The sequence below is a fragment of the Glycine soja genome, chromosome 12 (genome assembly GCF_004193775.1).
Source record: "Glycine soja cultivar W05 chromosome 12, ASM419377v2, whole genome shotgun sequence".
In the NCBI taxonomy this organism is placed as follows: Eukaryota; Viridiplantae; Streptophyta; class Magnoliopsida; order Fabales; family Fabaceae; genus Glycine; species Glycine soja.
This window is the reverse complement of record NC_041013.1, coordinates 43261632-43289233: the sequence shown is the minus strand read 5'-3', so window position 1 is coordinate 43289233 and position 27602 is coordinate 43261632. Positions and strand designations below refer to the sequence as shown.

Sequence of the window (27602 nt, the reverse complement as noted above, 5' to 3'; positions counted from 1 at the left end):
TGTCCAATGTTTATAAAGTTTGTTTATAAATACCAGTCGTTACTACATATTTGTTCAATGTAGTTACTAAACAAGTTTCAAAAGTTATCAACCATTTTATTTACAATCACCAATCATTTCAATTTCATTTTGTGCTCTTTCCTTCTTTTTTAGTTATTTTCTTTTTCTTTGCAATCTATCCTCTTCATCAATCACCAACAAATACTTAATAACTAAAAATCTTCGAAAGATCGTCCTTCTTCTTACCTTGAGATCCAAAAGCAAGTTTAAATGAAAGTTAAAAACAGATATAAATAAACATTTTGATGTGTTGTTATACCTGAAATGTTTGCACCTTATTGCATGAGTAATTTTCATCATCTCGTAATAAGTTGTTTTACATCATCGTGCAATCAATTTGTCATAGTTGAAACCTCAAAAGACTAGAATTTATTTTTTAAAATATTTTTCTTAAAAGTAGGTGCATAAATAAAGTGATTTGAACATCCCAACGATGCCTAATTTGTAGCACAACCTCCTTTGACCTCTTATCTTCCTTACCACCAAAGCAAGGCCATAAACATTTTTGTTTGCCTTCATCCTATATGCCGCACTGGTCCCTAGTTACATAGTGTCACAATTTTACCTTACCTAACCGGTTATTTTTCCATATTTTGCAGTTAGTTTCCCTAAGATACCCTACAAGTTTGTTATGAGCATCATCACACCATCTCTCTAAACATCTACTTTCTTTCAACTTCTGATTCAGCTTGCAGACTTTGCAAAAGTCCCAAAAAAAGCTGTTTCATCATACATCACTGAGCATTCAATATTGGAATCCGTGTCAAAATTGCTGCCTAAAAATGTTTTGCAGGACAAATTTGAAAAATGACCCTGCAAAGCATTTTCCTGACACTCACCTATTTTGATATTCTTGTCCTCAACAATACTAATAGCTGGTTCAGCACCATCTTTGTCAGCACAACAATTCTCACTAGATTGCTGTACTGAATCACTTGTCATTTCTGCTTTGTTGCTTGTTCTCAATTCATTCACATTGTTTTCTTCAATAGATTTCTCTGAGTCACCTGACACTTTCAACTGGGTGACCTTCTCTTCTCTAGAAGAACTACTTATTTCTGTTGATTCTTTGGCTTCTATTGCAGTGTCAACAGCTTGTATTTTATCATCTCTGCCTGTTTCACTGCCAGCTTCATAGTCTGATTGATTTTTTCCATCCACAGGTTCATGTTCTGACTTTGCTCCACCTTTGTTGGTAGTTATGTTTCCAACAACTTGTGCAAATGATTCAGAAATGGCCATTCCTTCAGAACAGATACCTGCTTTGATTGATTCATCTGTTGCTAGAATTGATAGATCACACAGTCCTGTTTGAGATGACAAGAAAATGAATGTTAGTATAACAATATTAGTACACTGACAAAATACACCAAACAAAAATACCTTCAATTTTCTCCTTCCCATGTAAGGATTTCACAAGTAACACTGTCCCAGGAAAAACCATCAAGTTAATTTTATTCAATCTTTGCCTTTCAATGTCATCAACAGTTATAAATCCAAAGCCCTTTGTCCATGTCTCGACCAAATCTGGAATGGCTGATACCACAAGCTTTTCCACCTTGAAAGATATTAACATCTGCTAATCACAGATAAATTTAGAAACACAAAAGTCCAAAATGAAGTAAGTGTGGAAACATTTCAAACTCGTAACTATAATATAGGAAAGAAGTCACTAAACGCATGTCTAAATCAATTTTTGAAGAATAATTATTTTGATGGACAAGGGAATAATAAATGAACATGAGCAAACTGCACTATATTTCCGATCCATTTTATTTTACTACAAATTTTTGGACAATCAAATGAAACTGCAGCCAAATTATACCTGTTCAATAGCACTCACAAGGAGTCGGCACATTCCCTGGCGACGATACTGACTGCAAGTAGCAATTAGAGGCATCTCTGCTACTGTAGTTCCATGCACCCTGTAAAGATGTAAAGGGCTTGAGAACAATGCAATAAAACATTCATAGCATTTTGTATAGATCAAAATAAACATAGCTGTAACCTAATTCATTCATAAATCAGCTGGAAGGGTAATTGTCTTTACATATTAGAAAAGTAACTAAAATACAACCATTTACATAAAGGTCAGAAAAAGGATTTTAAAAGCATCAATTTCTACCATAGATTTCATAAGGAAAATATCTATATTTTAAGTTTTACCTGATAGATGCTACAGATATTAATACATCCTTTTTCTCCAATACAATGGTGTAAAACCCTTGAAAGTTTAAACGAGCAAACTCAGACCTGAAAACCATATGAAATAAAGCCTCTCAAATCAAAATAGAAACAGAGAACAGGAACAAAAAACAAGGATTTAAAAAAGGGTACGAGGGGCAGGAGATTATTAAGGTGGTTGTAAATACGAAAGCGCACAAAAAGAGGAGGGAAATTTGTCAGAGGGAAGAGGCACTAACCCCCAGTTGTATAAAACTTGGGGTATCATGTGGATGCCTGTTCTAGGATCAAACATTGACACAAAACACTCCTCCATTATAGTAAGAGCAACGGCTAATTTTGTATTGCATACTGCCTTTAGGGCAAACCACTGTGCAGAATGAACTTTTTGATCATCGTGGATGCATCTAAGAAGGGTCCATGAGATGCCATCAGCAACTTGATTAACTAACCCCACCTGAGTCTGGAGTCCAGAGTACACCTGCACAAACCAAAGTCTCAAGTCATTGAATAGAATGTTGGGGTATTATGGCGTTATTAGGTTATTCTAGTAGTGTACTTAACCTAATTATTAGTAATATAAAATAGGAGTACTAGGTCAAAATATCACAACACATTCTCGTATCAATAATACAGTGTTCATTGCCCACAAAAAAAATTGTATCCACAGGAATAATGCACATTCTGTTGTTCAATAAGAAATCCTGTTGTTCATTAGCATTTGATAATTAAAGCACAAAAAAAAAAGGAATCAAAGGAATAATGCACCCTAATACACCATTAACTATAGTATCCACAGTCATGGAAGCTCCACATTCTGTATGGCTTTGAAAATCTGTCAAATTCGATCTGCTTTTGGAAAAAAACTACAGTCATGGAAGCTTCGATGCTATATTGCTCAATTATTATGAGTTATAACCACTAAAATTATATTTGGGCAGAAGAATTTTAAGTAAATCACTAACATATCGATTACTAATTATTTTTGTCTCACACACAATTTATATCAAAGACTACATTTTAAGTTTTTTTAATCTTAAACTTATTTATCTGAAAAATGCAACCTTTTATAACTATATTTACCACCTACAAATTTTAATCAAACAATCATCATTTAATGTTCAAAAATTTGGTGCAGAGTTTGAAATATAAACCAAATTTTCAAAAAGTTTAGGACATCTAAAATTATGGACAGTAAAATGACCAACTCACATTACAAGCCACTACATTATCATGCAATATAATAGACAATTAGCCAACATTTGCTAAATTCAAGAAATCCATTTCAAATGGAAGTCTAAAAATTTGAGAAATTGTAGTATAGTACCTCCTGACAACTCTGACCACAAAACCAAGTGTCTGAAATTGCTACTTCTTGTTTATCTCTATCTTCAAGGCATTTCTCATGATCTATTTATTACAAGATCATAAAAGTCAGATGGAATCATTGAAGCATTACAAAGGGAAAAAGTGCACAAACTTCATATCAAAGAAATCTTTATTTCAAATTAAGTAATTACTTATTATAACAAATTAATAAAGGAAGCTGAGATCATGGGGCTCCCACTATTGTGGCATTTAGGGAGACTCTGATGTACACAAACTACACTCCAAAATAATAACAATAATTTAAAGCATAGCCTTGGTTATGTCATAATGCAACATGATCATGCAGGCATACTTACATTTATGTTCACACTGTGAACATTGTAATGAATCATGCGCATCTGAAGTGTCTTTGTCAATGACCAAATTTCCACATATCCTACAAGTGCAGTTAGTGCAGTACCAGTCGCCATCTGGGATCTCCTGATGTATGAAAGCAAAAAAATTTGTATATTCTTCCAACATCGGGTAAGAAAACCTTAATAATAATCACATCCTCAAAAATACAAGCTATATATATAAAAAGACCTAATTTACTGCCGAATGCAAACATATAGGAGAAACATAAATAAATGTGTGCAAATGCTGGTAACACTAACAAAAAGCAACACATCCATACCATCAATTGGTTATAATACATAAAACCTGAACCACGAGTCATAGAGCTGACATGTTAGTATGTCAATTTTCTATTATTAAGCCACATTAGTTACTTCTAATTTCTCATGTCTCTAGTTACAGAGGAATCATTTTACAATTATTTTTAGGGGTGAGAATGGAAGATATTAATACATCTAAAATTTTTAAGTAATTATCTAATAAATGAGTTTCTTTTGAAATGGTCAATCTCATGAATCATTTTTTTATTATTTTTTATAAAAAAAGTAACAGAAAGTTAACCTACCATAGGAAGAGATAACCTGCTGCTTGGCAAGTAATATCCCTTGAGATGTTTGTACCAAGCTCCAGCTATTGATTTTATGTGTTCAAGAGCAACCTAATATACTACCTTGCAAACCTTACTTGAATTCGACCATGCTTCTCTAAATTCATTCGTGTGTGAGAAAGAATGATCCAGACATATTGTTAGTAATGGATTTAGGGACAATAAAGGAATAGTATTTTGGTTATGTAATGTCCATATGAGTCTCCACAACTATTAAGGAGCTAACAAGTATAACACTATCAACATAGCTTATTTTTCATTGTGTTTTTTTTATAGTATTTACACTTTTATTTTCAATCTATTTATATCAAACATATTTTGATATGCAGGATATTATGCTGCCATATCAACGATTTAGTTGACATTGCTTTGTAATTAAAAAAGGATTTACTGTAATTTTTAAATATGAAGAAAGCCATATTATATAACTTCTAAAATTTATAGCACTCATGCAATGCACAGGTGGCTATCTAGTTGTCTGTAAAGTGAGAGGATATACTCATTGAACCTATTTATCAAACCACAGCTAAACTAAGCACAAAGTCCATTAATTCATTTGCTACAGTACCATGAAAATTAAAAAACAAGTTAATCACAGTCCACACCCTTGATCAATTATTCATGTTCACAAAAGTGAACCCACTCACCCACCATAGAAAGTCTTAATTACCATATTCTATATTTTCTAGTAATCAGCTAAGTCGGAACAAACACTCCTAACTACAGACTTCAAAACTACATGTGTTATGCTACTGTAAAGACATACATATATACATTATTACATTTACAGTACATATATAGGACTCGCATAGGAACATGTTAAATCAATCACTTAATAGTTAATACTAATAGCATGTCTGAATTCCCAAAACAAATTAAAGAAAGAAACTAGCATAAACCTAAGAGCAGACAGACCTGAGTGGACAAACAAGCTAGGTGAAAAGTAGATGGACAGTTATCGCAACATATCAGCTCACCCCCCTCGCCACACAATCCGCACGAATCATCATTTTTATCATTATCATCAGCATGTACGGCTTGATTTTGGCTTCTCCTGGCTTTGTATTCAGCTGACCAAGCTTGAAGGAGGCAGAGTGTAAAGGGCTCACCAGACTCCATGAAAATATTCAAGCAGGGGCGATTCACTGTAAACCCAGCATGAAACTTGAACTCTGATAATGTGAGCACCTTATCACAACATGTACAAATAAAACCATCTTTGGTGATCCTACCATCCTTAATGACAACATTATCCTTAGGATTTCGGTATTGAATCACATCATTTAAAGATATGACCCCATTATCAATCAACCAGGACAATATTGTCCTAGCACCCAAATAAAACCTATTGCAGTCCTTATTGTGCTTCCCTGCATTACAGGGATTCCTTGGTAGCAACCTGCAACGGCCCTTTTGGCTTTTAAGCTTTCTCTGACCCCTTGATTTGCGGGATTTAGCACTAGAATTACCCCGGATTGCCTTTGGGCTGAAGTCCTTATTCCTGAATATTGCAGACACCAATAAATCATCGTCTTTAATCTGGCATCTGTTAGACTTATCTGTTCCAGCTGTGGGGCAGTTTGTTTTCCTAATATTTCTCTGAATTGCACCAACAGATGATAACTTTCTGCAGTTTCTTTTCTTTCCCGCATTGTCAACTAGATAATCCTGGACCTCTTCCAACCCACTTGCTTCACCATCTAGTAACTGCACCTGGTCAGTAACAGTTGAACCCAGCATGTCACTATGGTAGAACATACTCAGTTTGATTTCAGATACCCTTTTGCACTTCCTCCGCATTTTCTTTTTAAGAATAACATCAGAAGCAGAATATTTGTTATCTTTCCCAAATACAGAATCTACTGAGATTTTGCCACCTTCTTCCTCACTACATTCAGACTGTTGCATATCCCTTGAGTCATGAGAATGAACCAGGCCATGGCTCACACTGGATGCATTATTTTCTTCTGACATGTCCATTGGCAGATCTCCATCAATAATTTTATTTGTTTCCAGATAGTTCTCTGAACTCTGTTTATCAAAACTTTTGGAATTTCTAATTCTGGCTTGATGAACAGCACCTACATTAGACCCTCCAGGTACCTGATTCAAATTCCCAGAGCTTGAACCAATGGGAGCACATGCCACCATATATTTGCTAGAAACTAAACTCCAAGTTGCTTTCACTGCCTCTCCCTTTTTCAGCACACCAATCTTTCTATCAAAAAATATAACTACTACAAAAGGATCCAAAAGCCACCATCGATAAGCCAATACAGCAGCAGGGTCTTCTGACTGCATCTTTGTTTTTTCAACATTTATCAGTGTACTGGATAGATCAGACCAGAATTGACTAATATCAGTCCATTCCTTATAATCTCTGCACATAAAATTGCATTTTTCAACAGACAATAGCTCACCACATAATCTCCAAGCCTTTGTAAACTCCCGAATAGTCTTTCCCTCTGGTGTCCTATAAACTGACTCTGGGTAACGCCTACTAGGCCGTTGACGCTTCTCAATAGACCATCCTGCCATCTTTAGCAACTGCAAAATATGAAACTGCAGTATAGTACGAGGGTCCTCTTCCTCTAGCATTGAGGATGCATTTGAGATGCCTACATTAGAAGATTCCACCATTTCCTCGGGATTTAAAGGAGACCCAGACTTCTTCACAACAGTGGTTGACGGACTGGTAACTACACGCCTGTTCGCAAAGCTTTCCTGGGAAACAGGAGAAGCAGCTGCTTTACTTACACACAACTCTTTTGCAATATTTCCATCTGCTGTTGTTGAGTTAAAATTTGTAACATCTACCTTATCCTTGGCAGCTTGTTTATTTACCTTGTTATGGTTCAATAGATAACAGCTAGATATCACACCATGTTTAGATGATTCAACTAAATGAAATGCAATTGGTTCACTATCACAGCTTGTAGCAGCACGAGACAGGTTAGAAACTACTACTTTTGAAAGTCGTGATGAACTCAATTTTTTTTCTGAATCAGATCTACTACAAGCAAGTTCATGCAGAGAAAATTTCATACGTTTGACATTCACATCCTCGTCATTCTGGTCTTCACAAATGAAACTCTCTGGCACACACCCCAGAGCAGCCTCTTTGGAATGCTGAATTACATTAAAGTCCTCTTCTTCAGGGTGTGTAAGTCTAGAAGATGATGGATGCAATACAACTGAGTTTTCATTACTAGAGCAGAATGATTTAAATGTGTTTTTAGCGGATTCATGTTCAAAGCTGATAGCTACAGGAACAAGACACTTCTGATTAGACTGAAAAATGCCATTACCAGAAAATACCTCTGAAAAAATCTGTCTTTCTTCGTTAGATCCTTCAAAGTTATCATCACATAAATCCTCTGTTTCATTGCTGATCAACATCCCTGCTGACAAGTGTGGTTTCACTATAAAATTTCTATTGGTGGTCTACATGTTGGCACCATTACAAAAAGCTACTTTGGCATATTGTAAACCAATTTATGAAGAAAGCATTTCTTCAGCCATACATTACTGGTTGACAAACTTCATCACTGCCGACCCCAATTAATAGAATAAAATCTTGTGGTAAAGGCTTTGGAATCTGCACAATAAAGTGAGGAATGTTATTAAACTGTCTTCAAAATTATAAGATTCAAAACAAGCTTTAACTTCTTAATTAATAATCAAAAGAAAAAATTTGCACGAATGATAACATTCAACAAAAACAATCATGAATCATGTAAGTATCATTTTCGTTTTTTGGCATCATTTTCCCTCAGAGTCACAGTTGCATTAAATACACTATTGAAACGTAAATGAGGTGAAAGATTATCAGGCAACAGCCAAAATCAATTTTGCACCCATGAGCATCCATCACAAGGATGCATTAAAAGATTCTTTCTCTCTCTTCACTAAAATCTGAATATCTTACTATCTCATTAATAGAAAAAAAAAAGTAAAGTAAGAAAAGGTGTGGGTAAACTATATTTATACACAAACAAGAAGCCACCAAAATAATTAAAGCATTTAAACACCTAAACAAGGAAATTTTTAGTTTTGGAATAAGATAGCTTCCAGTTTATCTTCTAGATATGGAACCATCATTACTCTTTTTGATGCATCAGCGTTCATTGCCTAACTGCCTAAGAAGACCAAGCAAAGCAATAACATCATCTATTGTTTGCCCACAAATTCACATGTGTTTTTCATTATTGATCCATGGCATAAGGGATCAGACATATATTGTCTTTCATGCAACAGTTTCTCCTAGAGAAATATTATCCTCGGACAAAAACAGCATATAGCATATAACCAAGGGATAGGGAATCAGAATTCAGAAATAATATACTTTTCATGCAATAATGTTTTGCAGCAGAGGGAGTCTCATTTCTTCCAGTGCAGTTTGTAGATCTAGTTTTAGTGCTATAGTGATTACTCTCTTCCAAATTAACTAAAAAAGCCTCATTACATTCTTCTTCAAAATATTCATCATGTTTCCCTTGTTAAAAAATTTAAGCCCCACATAGAGGCGATGGAGAATGGTCTTTAAAGGCAACAATTACTAAATCCTGTAATGTTTTCTGCTATTAGCAAATTTTGTGAATATTTACTAATAAGCATCACATTGACAGAGTACATGACCAAATGCAAATACAAATGCAAAGGTTGGCTTGAATCAAAATGAACATGCAATCATACAAAGGTTGGCTTGAATCAAAATGAACATGCAATCATACGAAGATTATGGGTTGCACGAACACAGCTACTTTTTCAAAATACAACGGTTTGGGATATCAAAAGTTGTTGTCAAACTTCAAAAGCTAAAATTTTAAGAACATTTGGTGAGACACCAAATTTTAAATAAAGTATCATTTAATACACCTTGCATGCCTTCAATTATTTACAAAGAAACAACATCAAAAGATTTTTATGTTTCGAATATACTGGTAATAAATATCCTCATTTTCATCAAATACTTAGCATTCCCTTAAATAAAAGAGCAACATACACATTAGTTGAGCAAATCACTTGAAAGAGATGGGAAAACCCTGAATTCCTGAACCAAATTGAAGCATAAAATCCACATGCATGAATAGAGAAGCAGCATTGGCACACAGAACAAACACCAGGTCCAGAAATGGATAATAAAAACGAAAATCACCAGGTCCAGAAATGGATAATAAAAACGAAAATCCAAACCAGTATACACTCACTTTTAACACAGATCACAACCTACTCTACCCATCTCAGATTCTCAGAAAAGAAATACACAACCCATCATCAGAAACCGCCAAAAAACAAAACTTTTCAACAAACAAACACGACCCAGAAACTCTTTTCAGAGAAAAAATCTCAGAGCCGCCCACCAGAACGGCTCAATCTCACCCCCAGAATCAGGGTTCCTCAAAATCCCAAAAGCAATTCAACATTTTCTGAGCTGAGAGCACGAATTGCAATCTTCCCTCGCTTCATTTCTCACCTTCAACCCCACCAGAGATAGAATTGGAAACCCAACAATGCTACCACACTGCAACAGATGGCAAACACAAAGGAACATAAAACTTTCTCTCTCTAAAAAACTTTCTCTCTCTAGGAGCATCTACATGTGAGTGTTGTATCTATGTCATGGGACGGACTACTTACATGTATGTACAGTTGTACCCTCTTGCATTACCACTAGGCCTTGTCCATTTGTGCATCATTTTTCAAACCCTTTTCGAATGAAGCACCTACGCTCTCGTTGAGATCGAGTTCCTCGCTATGGAAATGCCCGAAAGGCCCCCCATTAAGGGAATCATATTTTCATTTTTCCTAGACATATTTTATTGAATTTAATGGTCACTAATAGCAAAAGAAAAATAAAAAAAAGTATACACTATTATTCAACAACGTATTTTCAATTGCATGAGTTTTATGATAATTATTGAATGGTGTATTTAAGAAAAAAAATTAAGGTTGAACTTAACTTACATTCTCACATAACTAATAATGTAATTATTTCTACATTTATTGCTTTGAAAATCGTAAACTATCGATTAGAGGTTTCAAACATAAATTCAAATACATACATAAAAATTAATAAATTTATTATATATAATAATTTAATATTAAATAGATATATAAAATTATTTTATATTATTAATACATACTCTTTTCATATTCTTTTGGAGATAATTTTATTTAAAATTTAACATGTATCAATGTGAATGTTAAAATATATGTCAATATATTTTTGCATCCAACTTTCTTATTATAGCTTAGGAACTCTCTTGTGTATAATTAATATCTTTATTATAGCCTAGGATCTATATTGTAATTGTGATATATAACCACAATTTTGCTAATGGAATGAACAGAGAAATATATACTTTCATGGTAATAGCAGTCTAGGGTATGATCATCTCTTGCTTCCGTTACGACCTAACTTTTCTTCTCCTTTTAGTTGCTATTTCTCTTTTCTCCTCAGCCACCATGACTGACTCCAACAAATTCCACCTAGTTATTACTATCTCCAACATCAAAAATCATATCTCCATCACCCTGGAGATGGAAAACGTCCAATATGGGACGTGGGCAAAACTATTCAAGATTTATGCATGTTCTCACAAGGTCCTCCACCACATTGTCCCACCGGAGAAAGGTAGGGAGAAGATGCCTAAAATTGATGAAGAAAAGAAATTGTGGTCAACCCTTGATGTTGCGGTCCTTCAATGAATCTATGCAACAATTTCACATGACTTGTTGCATACTATTCTTGAACCCAACGCAACAGCAATGGAGGCATGGAATAGGTTGCATGATATATTCCAAGACAATAAGAATTCTTAGACTGTAACTCTTGAGCAAGAATTCTCCCGTACCAACATGGAGGATTTCCTGAATGCCTCTGCGTATTGTCAACGGCTCAAGGAATAGTTCGATCGACTCAAGAACGTAGGCACACCAATATTGAACAATTGTCTTGTTCTTCAAATGGTGGTCGGCCTCATCGAGGCTTACAATGGGGTTGTCACACTCATTCGCCAAAGCTATCATCTTCCACCATTTTATCAAGCCCGCTCTATGCTCACCTTAGAAGAAGTTGGTCTCGCGAAGAAGGCTGCAATCAGTGGGGGTGCCGCCATGGTGGCTTGCGACACTAATGACTCTCACTCCCTCTCCAAAAATTCCCATCAAAATTGGAATACTCATGATGATAAAAGGGTCAAAACCACAACAATGGTGGCAATCGCGGTGGCATCAAGAGCAATGATGGTGGCAACCGCAATAGTGGCTAGCAGCAGCAGTCCGGCCAGTAGCAACCGGGGCACTAACAGTGGCCTACTGGACAATAGTAATGGTCATGGATGCCTTGGGCTCTTCCACCTTGCCCATACCCCTCATCCAACGGCCCACCCCCTTCCTCACATTGGATTAGGCCAAATTTTTCGCAAGCCCAATAGCACCAGACAAGCATCCTTAGGCCAAAACCACTACAGGCCTACATGGCGGCAACAACACCTCCACCCACTTTAACAAGCATCGAAGCAACGATGCACACTCTTGGGCTTAATCCTTCAGATGTCAATTGGTACATGGAAACTGGTGTCACTTCTCACATGACATCCAAGCAAGGTAATCTCCTGTCTTATTTTAATTAGAGCAATAATCATGGTATAATTGTTGGTAATGGTCATTCAATTCCAATTCGTGGTTATGGTCACACCTATTTGTCTCCCTCAAATCCACCCTTTGCCCTGAAAAATGTCATTCATGCCCTTCAAGTTATTAAAAACTTAGTGACGATTCGAAAGTTTGCAACTGATAACTCAGTTTCTATTGAATTTGACCCTTTTGGTTTTTTTGAGAAGGATTTTCAAATGAGGATACGTTTCATGAGATGTGAGAATCGACATGACCTTTATCCCATCACCACCAATCAATCCACTTCACAATATACTTTTGTTGCTTTAGCACCATCGTTATGACATGCTCATTTGGGTCATCTAGGAGCACCTGCTTTTGACTCCTTTAAGCTAAATAAATTTATTGAGTGTAATCAAACTCGTAGTTCTCATGTTTGTCTCTCTTGTTCTCTTGAAAAACATGTTAAGTTACCATTTGTTTCTTCTCATTCTTGCATTATTATGCCTTTTGATATTATCCATAGAGATATTTAGACATTTCTCGTTTTGAGCTCTTCGGGCCACCAATATTATGTTTTGTTGTTGGATGATTACTCTAATTTTTTGTGGACATTTCCATTGTTTGTCTCAAGTTTTTTCCACATTTTAATCTTTTAGAGCTTTCTTCCACACTTAGTTTGAACGAGAAGTAAAAAACATTCAATGTGATAATGGTAGGGAGTTTGTTAATGGACCTTTTTGGGAATTTTGTAATGTAAATAAGTTAGTTTTTTGCCTCTCTTGTCCACATACATAATCACAAAATGAGAAAGTCGAGAGAAAAATCCATACCATCAACAATATTATTCGTACTCTACTAGTCTATGCATTTTTACCACCTTCCTTTTGGCATCATGCTTTGCAAATGACAACATATATTCTCAACATTCTTCCAAGTAAACAATTATCTTATCAATCACCTCTCAAGGTTCTTTATCAAAAGGACTCTTCCTACTCTCATCTTCTGGTGTTTGGGTGTTTATGTTATCCACTCTTTCCTTCTATTACCATAAACAAACTTCAGACTCGTTCCACCTCATGTGTCTTTTTTGGGTCCCATCTAATCATCGTGGGCACAAGTGCTATGATTGGTCCTCTCCTAAAGTCATACTAAGTTGTCATGTCATTTTTTATGAAACCTAATTCCTTTTTGTTAAGTTACACACTCCACAACCTCACACTTATGGTTTATGGACGACAGACCCTCCCCTTATGTGATCCACCATTTGACCTCTTCGCTAAGCTCAAACCAACCTGCCCAGCAGGTCTTGCCACACCCACAACTTGCTGCCCAACCTACACCTCTATTCGACCCACTCACACCTAGCCCATAGTCGCCACAACAACAACCATCATCCAACCTAGTGTTTGCACCTTCACCTCTATATCAGCCCACTTCTTTTTCAGCTCCTAAACCCATGACACGTAGTTAACATGGGATTTTCAAACCTAAACGACATTTAAATCTTAACAATAGTGTCACTAAATCCCCCCTACCACATAATCCCGTGTCTGCCCTTTGTGACCCGAATTGGAAAATGGTTATGGAAGATGAATTTAATTCTCTTATTAAAAATAAGACGTTAGAGTTGGTGCCCCGTCCACTTGATGTTAATGTGATTCGGTCTATATGGATTTTTGCTCATATAGAAAAATCTTATGGTGTTTTTGAGAGGCATAAGGCCCGTCTTGTAGGGGATGACAAAGCACAATAGGTTGTCGTGGATTGAGGTGAGACTTTTAGCCCGATAGTCAAACTGACAACTATTCGCACTATTCTTAGTTTAGCCATCTCTAAAGCATGACACATTCACCAACTTGACGTGAAGAATGCTTTCTTGCGTGGAGAGCTCAAAGAGATTGTGTACATGCATCAACCCATGGGTTTTAGGGACCCAAATCATCCTAATCATGTATGCTTGTTGAAGAAATTTCTATATGGCCTCAAATAAGCCCTTCGGGCTTGGTACAAGAGATTCGCTAATTATGTTTCTACTCTTGGGTTTTCTCACAGTACTTTTGATCATTCTCTCTTAATTTACCGACAAGGTACAACTATGACTTACATTCTTTTGTATGTGGATGATATTATCTTGACAACTTTCTCTGATGCTATTCGCAAGTCTATCATATCCCTTCTTAGCTCGAAATTTGCTATGAAGGACCTATGACCATTGAGTTATTTCTTGGGTATAGTTGTAACTTGTCATACAGGTGGTCTATTCTTATCTCAGTGAAAGTATGCAACAGAGATCATTGAACGGGCCAACATGTCAACTTGTAAGTCATCTCCTACTCCGGTGACACGAAACCAAAGCTCAATGCTAATTCCAACACACCATATGCCGGTCCATCTCATTATCGAAGCCTTGCAGGTGCTCTTCAATATCTCACCTTCACGAGACCTGATATTGCTTATGTTGTGCAACATGTGTGTTTATTCATGCATGACCCGAGGAAAGAACACATGCACGTTCTCAAGCGCATTGTGCACTACATTCAGGGTACTCTTGATCATGGCTTGCATCTTTGTTCACTCTTTTCTCTTATACAAATGATGATTGGGGTGGGTGTCTGGATACCAGATGCTCTACATCAGATTACTATGTGTTTCTTGATGATAATTTAATTTGTTGGTCCGCCAAACGGCAAGCTATGTCGTCACGATCTAGTGCGGAGGCGGAATACTAAGGCATTGCCAATGTGATTTCTGAGTCTTGTTGGTTACGAAACCTTCTTCTAGAGCTTCATTGTCCTATTCAGAAAGCTACCTTGGTATATTGTGATAATGTTAGTACGATATATCTCTTTGAAAATCCTGTTCAATATCAGTGTACTAAACATATCGAGATGAATATTCACTTTGTTCGTGAAAAAGTTGCTCGTGGGGAAGTTCGAGTCTTACATATCCTGTCACGTTATCATATTGCAAATATATTTACAAAGGGTCTTCTCTTGGTTCTATTTAAGGATTTTTGGAACAATCTCAGCGTACGACAACCTCCCGCTTCGACTGCGGGATATGTTAGAATATATGTTAATATATTTTTGTAGCTAGTTTCCTTATTATAACTTATGATCTCTCTTGTAACTATGATATATAACCACAATTTTGTTAATGGAATGAACAGAGAATTATATTCTTTCAGTGAATATATATATGAAAGTCAACATATTTTCTCTCCTATTTAAAATTTATTGTTAAATTAATAAATTTATCATATATAATTATTTACAATTAAATGACAGACTAAAATTATTTTATATTATAAACTTTTTTTTCTGATATTTAAGATTTTTTTAGCACCTCTTTTATTTAAGATGTTATTAAACATTAGATATAATTAGTTTTTTTTACTGAATTAAATACAAATAGTTTTTAAGAAAAAAATTCGAACTTTAATTCACATATTATATCACAAAAGACTAATATATCATGCTAGATTTGATGTTTGTTGGTTCTGTTAAGGGAACTATTGGTCCCATTAAGGGAACTATATATAGTGCTCTCTGTTGATTCCTCTTTTTCCTTGGCATTGCCTTCTTTATGATGGCATATCTTGTTTTATGCTATAAGTGCTCAAGGTACTAGTCTTAAGGAAGGGACACAGAATTATGCTCACTACTTCAGGGAGGGCCTAGAAGATTTTTGTGTTCATATTTTTGCGGCAAATAATACTAGTTACTAGACATGATATGACTAATTCAATTTATTTTTTTACCTACTGTACGTATTTCGTGGATCCATCAGAAACAAACATGCACGTGGATCCATCTCGATATCTTATTTGCGAGACACGCATGGATGGAAGTAAGTATCTACTTTCCCTTTCGTTTTGAGGTTTGACCATGAGTTAACGTCCTATTTAGAAACTTTCACAGGAGACCGTGGTTTTAGATTGCATGTACAGTTATTTATTGTTAAGTGATTGTTAATACCCGTATTATTTCGAGTAGGTGGTTTACGTTAACCCTACAATGTTAAAAAATTGAAAGATATGAAAGTTAATTATAACAGTGAAGATATATATAAAACATAAGTGATCAACGGTGAATTGTTAAAAATTTATAATAGTTATTAGTAGTTAGAATTTGTAATTTATACATATCATACTTATACTTTATAATAAAGATTAAAATTTATAAATACTTACATATCCTCTTAACTAATTTTATCATTCACTTTTACACTGTACTTTTTCTAAACTCTTAACTAATCACACTCTTTTTATTTCTTACACCTTTACAGTGGGGTACTTTACTTTTTTTTACTGTACTCTTTGTGATTGTTAAAAAAATAAATTAATACATTATTCTATGATAAAAGACCTATTAAGGAGAATAAAAAATATTAAAAAAAGTATTTGTCATCTTCCTTAAATATCTATAGAACTATATTTGTTAACGAAAATAGACATCAAATTTCATCCTAGACGGATATATATATATATATATATATATATATATATATATATATATATATATATGTATATATGGAGATCAGCTCTCTTGCCGGTTAGGTGCTTATCAATGCAAACAGGGTCATAGAATTTGTGTTCTCTACTAGAAAATATTCAATGACAATAAGATCTATGGCATATGATCAACTTTTTTTTATTAGCAAACAACATTATATATTATTAACAAGGTAACAGAAGTACCATCAAGATTACAAAAAGACCGAAAGGCTAGCGTCCCAGTTCAACCATTACAAAATACAATTCATAAATTCTTTCTCCTCTATCCAATGAAATATACCATAAACTCTGCACCTATTTTTAACCCCCGCGTGTATCCACCATCGGCAATTTTGCATGTTTCGGGTTTTTCTTCCTGCACCTTTTCTTAACTTAGTCATCCCAACCAATGGTATTCCTCTGAGCAGTTATAAACTTTGAATACAAATCAGAAGATTACAAAATCATTAAAAAAAAAAGAGAAATGAAAGTTCTTAACATATGAGTGCAGCCATAGCCAAGATTTGAACCTAATAGTTTCCAACACAAAATCCAAGTCTAAGTGCATTATCTTCAAAAATAATCTTGTTACGATGACACCACAATGACCACACCGCTGCATTCCATATTGACTTCCACACTTTATTTTTTTTCCTTCCCCAACCAGCTACAATCATGTAGAAAGAAATGTTGAACGAGTTCCTTATGTTAAGCAGAAACAATTCCCAACCAGTCATACCATGCATTCCAAATAGTTGAAGCAAAAGGACAAGTGAATAATAAGTGTTCGGGTTTCATCCATTTCATGGCAAAATGGACAAGATAATTCAACCCCCACTAGCCGGATTCCACATTTGCTAAGATTGATCCGCGTTGGTAACATATCCAAGAATATCTTCCAAATGAAAATAGCAACATTTTTTGGAATGAAGAGCTTCCAAAGATGCTTGTGGAAAAGGCTTTCAACACGGTTTGGATCAAAAGATACATTGTGATATGCCAAATTGACCGAAAAGGAACTTGTTGAACTAAATTTTCACAACACCTAATAAATCACTTTTATAGATACTTTGTGTCAGTTTTTGTCCCATTTGCATGCATTTTTTTGGTAAAACTTACATTTGGGTGCTAGTTTTATCTTGTAGAATCATAGTTGTCCAATTAAGTAAAAAGAGTATAAATTTGCACTTTTACCTAAAGATTTGAAGACTCTGTCACTTGACCATGATCATAATATATCTAGCACGACCATGATAAGCATGATAACCATGATAACCATGATAATATGATGACATCCATTTGTAGATAGTGTCAGTCTTCTGACAACAATTATAGTGAATTCACTACGATCGTAATCACATCATGACAGTCATATTCAGTTCATCATGCTCCAAAGTTTTAGCGTCATAATTTTTTACTATAGTCGTGGTAGATTTCATCATAGCCGTAGTGCACCTCAAACGAGTTTGTATTCTTAGGAAGCTATATAAATAGGGGGTAGGAGTCAATAAATGAACCTTTTGTCATTATTACAAATTAGAGAACATTTTTTAGGGCTGTAAATGAGAGGCAATACTATGACGACTGATCATGATCATTGTTCTTCCCTTGTGATAAGTCTATGCTAATTTCGTATAGTCTTTCTAGTTTTGTGATGATCATAAGCGACTAGTTACCCTAGTCTAAGGTTTATGGTGTAACTGTACAATTGTATCCACTTTCTCTGTTCTTAATGGAATTCTTCAATGTTCTATGTTAATTAATTATCTTTGTTATTTTTATTGTTTATTTGAGAATTGATCAATCCTATGTTTAATCGAATATACCTTGATGATCATCTACCTATGTTTGGTAGACTTAGGTACAAAATATTTTACACCAAATTGCATGATCAAACTGTTTGGGTAATCTCTGATTAGTTAATTAATTCTCACCATCTTTTTTTTGTTTGGACATACGTTTAGGTAAATCCGAAAATGATGATTTTTTTACATTAATTATATATATAACCGATATAAATATAATATTTTTTATATAGATTATGTGAAAAATTGATATAAATGTAACATTTTTATATTAATTATACATATAATCAATGTAAATAAATAATACATATAAGTTTGAATATTCAAATCTTATTCCGGGCTAAAAAAACGATACATTAAATCTTAAGAATGAAAAAAATATTAAAAATTTGACATGGATAAATTTTAAATATTTTTACATTTACTACAACAACAAATATAGTTTAGTCTTGCTTAAATTAATATTTAAAAATTTAAATGTAAATATTGTACATACAATTGTTTTATATCAATATTTAACGTTTTAAAAGCATCAGAATAAGCTTTTCATACAATTTTTTTTTATAGTTTTAATCATATATTGCACAAAATTTTGCCTTTGATGTCCCTTGAAAAAGAAAAACAAGAAGACTAGCAGTAGTAGTAGCATCTGATACCGGGGATAGACGGGGCACATGAAGGAGACACGTAGACAAACACACTAACACAGCGAGGCAGACATAGGAAAGGGGGGGAAAAGGAGCATAAATGGCATTGCGTCATTTACGATTCTTCCCTCACACACTTCCTCTAACTCTCACTCCCACTCCCAATCCCAATAACAGTAACCGTTTTTCCTTCTTCACTCCCTCACTCTCTTCCACCACGCTCATGGCCACTGCTCACAAGGTCCTGGTTCCCATCGCCGACGGCACCGAGCCCATGGAGGCTGTCATCACCATCGACGTCCTCCGACGCTCCGGCGCCGACGTCACCGTCGCCTCCGCCTCCGACAACCTCGCCGTCCAAGCTCTCCATGGCGTCAAGATCATCGCCGACGCCCCTGTCCGAGACGTCGCTGCCACCTCCTTTGACCTCGTCGCTCTCCCCGTACCTCTCTCTCTCAATATCTCCTACATGCTTGTTGCGTTGCTCTTGAAATTGTTTCGATTGTTAATCATCAAATTAAAGATGATTCCGATAAATTGATTAGTTATTAGTTGTGAACCATTGTTGTAACATCACGAATTGATTCACTGGTTAATTTTTTCTTAACTGTTATTAGAGAAAAGAAAACCACAAATTAGTCCATGGAATTGTAATTTAAACCATCGTTGAGTTTATGAAGAGTGTCATTTTTAGAAAATACAAGTACTATGGGTCTATGGTAATGGCACTGACATTTGTAAACATTCTTTTAACCTTCATTCAATTACAAACTGCAATGAAAGGTAATGATTTCAGATTGGTTGATACTGTGAAAAAACTTATTTAAACTGGTTTACATCACTGTTAAACTATTTTTAGAAAGTCAGAGACTAAACAATAAACACTGACATTTACTTATTGTTATTGTTTTTGTGTGTGTAGGGAGGGTTACAGGGTGTTGAGAATCTGAGAGACTGTAAAGTTCTGGAAGGGTTGGTGAAGAAGCATGTTGAGGACGGACGGCTCTATGCGGCGGTGTGTGCTGCTCCTGCGGTGGTGCTCGGACCTTGGGGTTTGCTGAATGGGAAAAAGGTAAAGTTTGCTTAGCAATCCACTTTGTGGTGTTGTGTTGCTGATGGTGATGGTTTTGGTGACTCTGTGTGTGTGTGTGGTTGTTGGACAGGCGACTTGTTATCCTGCATTGATGGAGAAATTGGCCGCTTATGCAGCCGCTACTTCTGAGTCTAGGGTGCAGGTGGATGGCAGAGTTGTGACCAGTCGTGCGCCGGGAACTACCATGGAGTTTGCCATCACTTTGATTGAGCAGTTAATTGGAAAAGAGAAAGCAGATGAAGTTGCAGGTCCATTGGTGAGGACTTCGTTTGTGCCATGATAACTCCACTTGTTGTTTTTGAAAAGCAGAGAAATGTAGCATACACTACCAACTTGTTGCATATCATTATCAGGTGACTGGTGGGAGGGACCAGTCTAAATTATACAATCATACGCGGATGATCGGATTATATTGAAGTGAAATTGATCTTCATCATCCATGTAAAATTAAATGGTCAAGATTAGTTCATCTCTCCTCTCACACTATAAACGTGGTGCCTACTTATAACTGATAATATGCTTAATCTGTCAGTATCCGGAAATAATCTGGGAATTAATATGGTTGGTAATTGGTAATTTGGTTTCTGCCTTTCTGGATTATTTTAATAGACTTCTTTATGACAAACCCTCACTGACATGTTCTGTGATATCTGGAAATAGAAATGGGTATGTGTTAGGCTTTGGGAATTGGGAATGTATGAGTGAACTGGTGCACATGGGTGCGTTGAGCTTTCAACTGCTGAATTTTTGACATACAACGCAAGTGCTATTTTGTATTGCTTTATGATATCAGATCCTTGCTATGATGTAAATTACTTTACCTTTTCTCATCAGTTTCTTGTGTAATTCAACATTCAGGTCATGCATTCCAATCATGATGATGAACATACTTTTAAGGAGTTTAACCCAGTGCAGTGGACATCAGACAATCCACCCAAGGTGAGGTTTTGACAATTTTGCTGTAAAATTTCTGTTTATTAACAAGAGTATCTCAGAAAGGAAGCACGACTATGCTATTTTGAATTTCTTTGGTAGGAATATATCTACACCTACAAAGAAAATTTTTGTCACTCTATTTGTAACTTTGACATGTATTGGTATTTGCACTTGTCTTCTTTTCAGATTCTTGTACCAATTGCAAATGGTTCAGAGGAAATGGAAGCTGTTATCATCATTGATATTCTGCGAAGAGCAAAGGCAAAGGTTGTGGTTGCTTCTGTTGAGGATAAACTAGAGATTGTGGCATCACGCAAAGTTAAACTGGAGGCAGACATGCTCCTTGATGAAGCAGCCAAACTTTCATATGACCTTATTGTGTTACCTGTAAGATGGCTTCTTATTTTCTTCATAGTAATGAATCAATACATAGTATTTAGTTTGTGCATATATTTCAATTTTCTACAGGGAGGACTTGGTGGTGCCCAAACTTTTGCAAACTCAGAAACCTTGGTGAGTTTGCTGAAAAAGCAAAGAGAATCAAACATATATTATGGAGCAATATGTGCATCCCCGGCTTTAGTCTTGGAGCCCCATGGCTTGCTGAAGGTATTTGTTTTCTGGGTCTATCTGTGATCCTTATAAAGCAAGATTTCAGTAAAATGACAATAATATACATTCAATTCTCTTAGTTGCACGTAACTTGATCTGAAGTTTATTTGGTTTGGTTTTCTGTAATCAACGTCAACTTAGCCACATGCTCTGCAATCAGCAAGATTTAGAAAAACATGCATGACAAACTGTACAGTAAGGTTCAAGTTCATTATTGCTAAAGACACTCTCTGATGATGCTAATTTCCCTGTGGAGTCTCCATTCTAATATTTATGGTGTTATAAAATGCTTGCTAGACCTAAATAGTTCTTTGAACTTGATTTCCAATCCATGCTTCTCCAATGTTTATGACTTTATTTTGCACCATGGTGTTAATTTGAGACATGATTTTTTATTTTCTTCAATACAGGGTAAAAAGGCCACTGCCTTTCCTGTAATGTGCAACAAGTTATCAGATCAGAGTGAAGTAGAAAACAGGGTGGTAGTTGATGGCAATCTTATTACCAGCAGAGGTCCAGGAACCTCCATTGAGTTTGCATTAGCTATTGTGGAGAAGCTGTTTGGACGCAAGTTAGCACTAGAACTTGCAAAGGCAGTAGTGTTTGCACGCCCTTAGGATTTTTGAACGCGAAGCTTTTTGTACCGATGCATTATAGATATGTGTATGGATAATTGAGTGTATCTGAACCTTCTTGAGTTGTAAAAATCACGAATATAAGTGGTTGCTAATTACTTTGATATCTCATTGGTAGTTGCTTTCCGACTGCCGTGGAATCTAAATTTTACTTGAATGAAAGGAGAGTGCTGTGGTTTTAATGCTGTGTAAGATAAGATGGTTTTAGTGTTTTTCTTTTTTCTTTTCTTTCAATGTCTACTTTTTGTATTATAAATTAAGATAAGGTGTTGTTGGTAGGAAGTGTACGAATAATAATTCTCCAGTGCTGTGCTCTTGTGCTGGACTCAATTTAAGAAAAATGTTAGTTCCATAATTTGCACATCTGATGGAAAAAGAGAGAAAAAATAAATCAGATTCTGCGCATGGTGTGACCTCTTTATTAACTGAAATATATACAATTAGCAACCACAACCTATGGTGTGACCTATGTTTGTGTCACTGGATTTTCTCCCACCCTTGATGTGATATTCAATCCTGATGCCATTATTATGTTCTGTTAATAATAGTCTACAATTACATTTTCGTAATTCATCGGTTACATTCCGGTTGTTGGTAAGTGAACTCGTTTCTGCAAGGAGGAAAAGAAACTGAATAATCCTTTTTATTTTTTCATTCTCGTTCTTAAGTATTAAAAAAAAAATCTCGTTCTTGAGTTAACAGATAATGTATACACTGCGTGTTAGAATAAAGAGCACTGTAAGTATTGCGTGCAAAGAGTTACACACGAAGAAGGAGATCATAGCAGCATGGAAAATTCAGAAGAATCAGAATAATATTGATAGCCTTGTTTTTATTGGTACAAATAGTGATAGATTTTTGCCGCGTGTAAGTATGAACTATGCATTGTCATTGATGAAAAAAAAAATCAAATGAAAATCCGTGGAAGGACTGTAACGAGTACCTAAATCTGTTGTAAATCTGATCTATTTTCTGGTCCTGTAACATCTAAACCAAAGAATAAAAAAGCTAAGCACTCTATAACCCACTATGAAGCTCAACATTACAGCCAAATTGGTCCATTTTTGTGAATCTCTCAGACCCTGTTGTCTTAAGAATTCAACTCCATATAGTATGCATTTTCCATTGTTAATTTCTAAGCATCTCATTTTCCCTTGCTCTCCCCCATATTCATTTATCATAAGGCACTCAAATGGATACTTGAATAGGCTCAAATAGTGCATAAAAATCCAATAACTTGGTATTTTTTCTTCTGATATGAAATACCCTGAGAATAGAAAGAAGGACCCCATTAGACCTGCAATCACAGAGGTTCCGAGGATGAAATTCGGCACGAGAGCGCTGAAACAAGCCACAAGAGAATTCGACATGAGTAGGACCAACCAAACCACTAAGGAGAAGTAAAGGAAACCATCAATGTCTTTCCTTAATCCTACAAGCCAATACACTGGAGTAGAATACAGAAGACCAACCAATAGAAGGAAAGGAAGGAACACAAGGGTATTTGCTAAAACATAGGAGGAAACTCTATAAGCTCCTCTTGAGGTCTCTCTCATGAAAGTTCTTCTCTCCTCCAAGAAAATAGGCAAGCCTTCTGTTGTTGATGATAGCAAAAAAGTAAGGCTGAAAGCAAAGAAACCACTTCTTGTTTGCAATGCCACATGACTGCGTTGACTGCCAACATTGAAAAATATGCTCCCCAGTATAAAACCAGCTACTAAGGCTTGTATGACCCGGGTGACAAAGAGTTGCTTGGTTCTGAATATGTTGCAGCAAAATCTTTGTCCTAGGATTGAAATCTCCTCCGTTGGAGAATTTGAGTACATAAGTGCCTTTTCTTTGGCAACCTTAGAGTACTGCATCCTCATTTTGTGATCTTGGTTCTCTTTGAGCAGAAACTGGTTGTCCACAGATTCTGAAGTATGTATAACCAAGCATTCCATGACATCAAGAGCAAACTCGAGTACATTGACATGGTCAGGAATGTGGTGCCCGGCTAACTTAAGCCTAGCCTCAAGAAGATTCAATGATCCATTATGCATCACAAATCCATCAGACAGCAAAATGAGGCCATCAAATAGCTCTAGGATTCGGAAACCAGGTTGGTGGATGGTTAAGATAATAGTCTTACCTTGGTTAAATGCAACAAGTCTAAGCAATGAGACCACACTAAGAGCTGATGCTGAATCCAACCCTGAAGTTGGTTCATCAATCAAAATAACTGCAGGGTCATGAACCAAGTCCACACCAATGGAAACTCTACGCCTCTCTCCGCCAGATATGCCATGGTCTGATCCACCTCCAATTCTTGAATCTGCAATATGGTCCAACCCAAGTTCCTTCACCAACTCTTCAACTCTGATGGCAGCAACTTTTCTTCCCCCGGGAAGCCTCAGCATGGCACTATACATGAGTGTCTCTTTAACTGTGAGTGATGGAAACAAAGCATCATCTTGTGTGACATACCCTGATGTTCTTCTAAACTGATTCACATCCATAGGCCTATGATTGACAAGAACTTGGCCAGACACTTTAAAGGAGGGTATTCTCCCAGCAAGAATCTCAAGCAGTGTGGTTTTTCCAGCTCCACTAGGGCCAGCAATAGCAGTAAGCTCCCCTGGCCTTGCCTCACAATTCACATCCTTCAAAATGAACTTGGCACCTCTCCCCGGATTGGAACCAAAACAAAGGCTTCTACACTCATCAAGCTGGCTGCACAACTTGTATGACAAGTTCTTTGTTTCTATTATGTATGGAGTTTTTCTGGTACATGAGATGGGCTTGAATGGTGATCCCATTTTGTGTTTGTGTGCATGCAAAAGTGAGAGAAGAAAGGCATGTATTGGCTAAGTTATGTGAAGAAGAGGAGATAGAGAGAAAGCTAGGGAGATGAGCTAACACACCAAACTATATGCTAGTTTTTAAGCTAGAGAAGCCAACAACATAGGTTTTGTAATTATGCAAATGGAGTTTGAAAGTTTGGACTTTGGACAAGGGACTTGACTTGGTGTACTCTTGTATTTCTAAAGGTGTGTTGGATTTGGAAAGAGTTTGGCTGAGTTATAGTGATTCAAGAAAACCAAAGAAAGAATGTATACGTAGAAAGTTTTTTATTTGGTAAGCTGAATATTGACTATGCATTGTTAGTGTTTGGTTCCCCCACCATCTTCCACACATGCTGAGGTAGCTTCAGAGTTTAGTAGGTGGAAGATCAAAATTATCAAATTCAGTTTTACAAGTTAACTGCAATCTTTTTCAACTGTGATATAGAATTTTGTCTACATATTTTTTAACTGTAAGTTGTGTATTTCTTAATTCAATGGATTGATAATTCTACTAGATCATGAATGAGTAAACACCTAATCAAATTTGTTTAATCGATGACTTAATTTTTTGTTTTGGCGAGCATCAATTACTCAAATAAATGCGTCTTTTTTTTTTTTGCTCGTAATAAACTACTCTTGTGAAAAGAACAAAAAAATGATAGACAAACAACAACTTATATAACATTATTTTATGTGTATATCTTACCCTATTAATTATTTGTTACATTTCAAATGATTTACCTGTAATAAAAATGAGTCTTGTTTGTTCTAAACCCAAAACTTTAAATGGTTTTTTGAACATCCTTATGCTTGAGTCATCAAGTGATGTTTTCTAAACACTAGATTTTAGACACGTGTCATGCATGATTTATTTATATTATACATTTTTAATATTTTTAGTTTTTGTGTGAATGTAAATAAATTTTTTATTTTATTTTTTATTTTTTTGTAATATATAATTACATCAAAATTGTGACTGTTGTTTCCAAAAAAATTAGAGATATTTAAATTTATTATAAATTATTATTTTTTGACTAACGATAACGATACAGTATCTTTATAAAATTTATAAATAAAAATGTAAATATATATATATATATATATATATATATATATAATTGAGTGTTTGTTTTTGTTATTATGGATATAATATTAGAATATATTTTTTGTGTTCTTTGTAATTAATAATTTTTAATTATTTTTTTCTAAAAGTAACAGATAGCGTAAAAAAATAAATATAAAATAATATAATACATTAAATTAATTTAAAACTTAAAATATGAAAATTGATAGTAATATACATACTACATATACACAAAAATAAGAGAAATTCATTTAATTACCACTTAATATTATTATGAATCAATTTAAAGAGATAAAAAATACATTTATAACAATAAAATATTTTTATTCTTGAATTAAAAATATATATTTGGATCTAAAAGAAAAACATAAAATTAATTATGTATTATACATAATAAATTCATAAAAAAATATTATATAAAGGAAAAATCTTTTTTAATATATTAACGCAATACAACATAAATAGCATTAGAAACTACATTTTTTTTATCATAAGTTTACTTTACTGTTTTACTTTTATTATTTATTTAAAATATGTTTTATGAACAATAATAAATAAAGATATATTTCATTGTTTATGTATTTTAATATTAATTTATTGATGGTTATTTTGTTTTGTAAATATATTTTATGATTTCTTTATCGGTGAATATTAACTTATATTTATGAAATAATTTTTTAATTCTTTTTTATATTTTAAATTTATTTATAAACATGTATTTTTTTATTAATTTATATTTTTATTCAACGATTGAATTTTTAAAAAAAATTTATGAAGTCTTGCATAAATTAAAATCGAAATTGAACTTCAAGTTCACAAAATAATTAAAAAAATCAACATTTTATCAACTAAGGATAATACAATAGTCAAAATTGATAGGCTTTTTTACATACTAACATAAAATTCACTTTTTCGTATTAAAAATTAATAAAGAATAAATAAATTAAGAATTAATATCGTGACACTCATAATTAGGGGTGTTTAAAACTAAATCAAACCAAACTATTTGTAAATAGTGAAATCATAATAAAAAAATAAAAATTGCTCAAATAAAAAATCACAACAATAAAAAATCTAAAAAACTTCATATTTTACTTTCATAGATTAAAAAATGATATATTAATATTGTTAAAAAATATCATTAAATATCAAAGTGATGTACAAATTATTATATTACAAAAAGGATCGGTAATATCATTTTATACTAGTAGTGAAATTAATAATTTTTAACTAAAATATGTTAAACAAAATTTAATAAAAAAAATAAAATT

At 34.6% G+C, this 27602-nt stretch overlaps 3 protein-coding genes across 7 annotated transcripts; 1 reads left to right on the top strand and 2 right to left on the bottom strand.

Moving 5' to 3' along the window:
• Nucleotides 1-350: 350 nt before the first annotated feature.
• Nucleotides 351-10199, bottom strand: LOC114378396 (increased DNA methylation 1-like). Of its 5 annotated transcripts, none has more exons than XM_028336984.1 (9): nt 9787-10199; nt 5492-8174; nt 3930-4053; nt 3572-3654; nt 2484-2725; nt 2227-2313; nt 1886-1985; nt 1444-1636; nt 351-1367 (listed from the first exon to the last, which is right to left on the bottom strand). In XM_028336984.1, exons 2-9 carry the CDS (start codon nt 7973-7975, stop codon nt 745-747), a joined length of 3936 nt encoding a protein of 1311 aa, XP_028192785.1. In that variant the 5' UTR covers nt 7976-8174; nt 9787-10199; the 3' UTR covers nt 351-744. The 5 variants fall into 5 exon arrangements, with proteins under 5 accessions (XP_028192785.1, XP_028192787.1, XP_028192786.1 ...); XM_028336986.1 differs by having other exon boundaries at nt 9940-10199; XM_028336985.1 differs by having other exon boundaries at nt 9959-10199.
• Nucleotides 10200-19162: 8963 nt separating this feature from the next.
• On the top strand, nt 19163-22650 carry LOC114380017 (protein DJ-1 homolog B-like). The gene is made up of 7 exons (XM_028338900.1): nt 19163-19588; nt 20069-20218; nt 20310-20495; nt 21098-21178; nt 21362-21562; nt 21644-21784; nt 22198-22650. The coding sequence occupies exons 1-7, from the start codon at nt 19247-19249 to the stop codon at nt 22402-22404; spliced, it is 1308 nt and encodes a 435-aa protein (XP_028194701.1). The 5' UTR covers nt 19163-19246; the 3' UTR covers nt 22405-22650.
• A 574-nt stretch (nt 22651-23224) lies between these two features.
• LOC114379550 (ABC transporter G family member 10-like) lies at nt 23225-25461 on the bottom strand. Its single transcript, XM_028338226.1, has one exon. It carries the CDS (start codon nt 25218-25220, stop codon nt 23388-23390), a length of 1833 nt encoding a protein of 610 aa, XP_028194027.1. The 5' UTR covers nt 25221-25461; the 3' UTR covers nt 23225-23387.
• Nucleotides 25462-27602: the final 2141 nt, after the last annotated feature.

Excerpts from the sequence above, each read along its gene's own strand:
- LOC114380017 (XM_028338900.1), top strand. The coding sequence starts at position 19,247 with ATGGCATTGCGTCATTTACGATTCTTCCCTCACACACTTCCTCTAACT. Across the intron at positions 19,589-20,068 it reads TTGACCTCGTCGCTCTCCCC|GGAGGGTTACAGGGTGTTGA; the intron begins GTACCTCTCTCT and ends TTGTGTGTGTAG. Across the intron at positions 20,496-21,097 it reads ATGAAGTTGCAGGTCCATTG|GTCATGCATTCCAATCATGA; the intron begins GTGAGGACTTCG and ends TTCAACATTCAG.
- LOC114378396 (XM_028336984.1), bottom strand. The coding sequence starts at position 7,975 with ATGTTGATCAGCAATGAAACAGAGGATTTATGTGATGATAACTTTGAA. Across the intron at positions 4,054-5,491 it reads TAGCTTGTTTGTCCACTCAG|GAGATCCCAGATGGCGACTG; the intron begins GTCTGTCTGCTC and ends TTCATACATCAG. Across the intron at positions 1,368-1,443 it reads TGGGAAGGAGAAAATTGAAG|GACTGTGTGATCTATCAATT; the intron begins GTATTTTTGTTT and ends CATCTCAAACAG.
- LOC114379550 (XM_028338226.1), bottom strand. The coding sequence starts at position 25,220 with ATGGGATCACCATTCAAGCCCATCTCATGTACCAGAAAAACTCCATAC.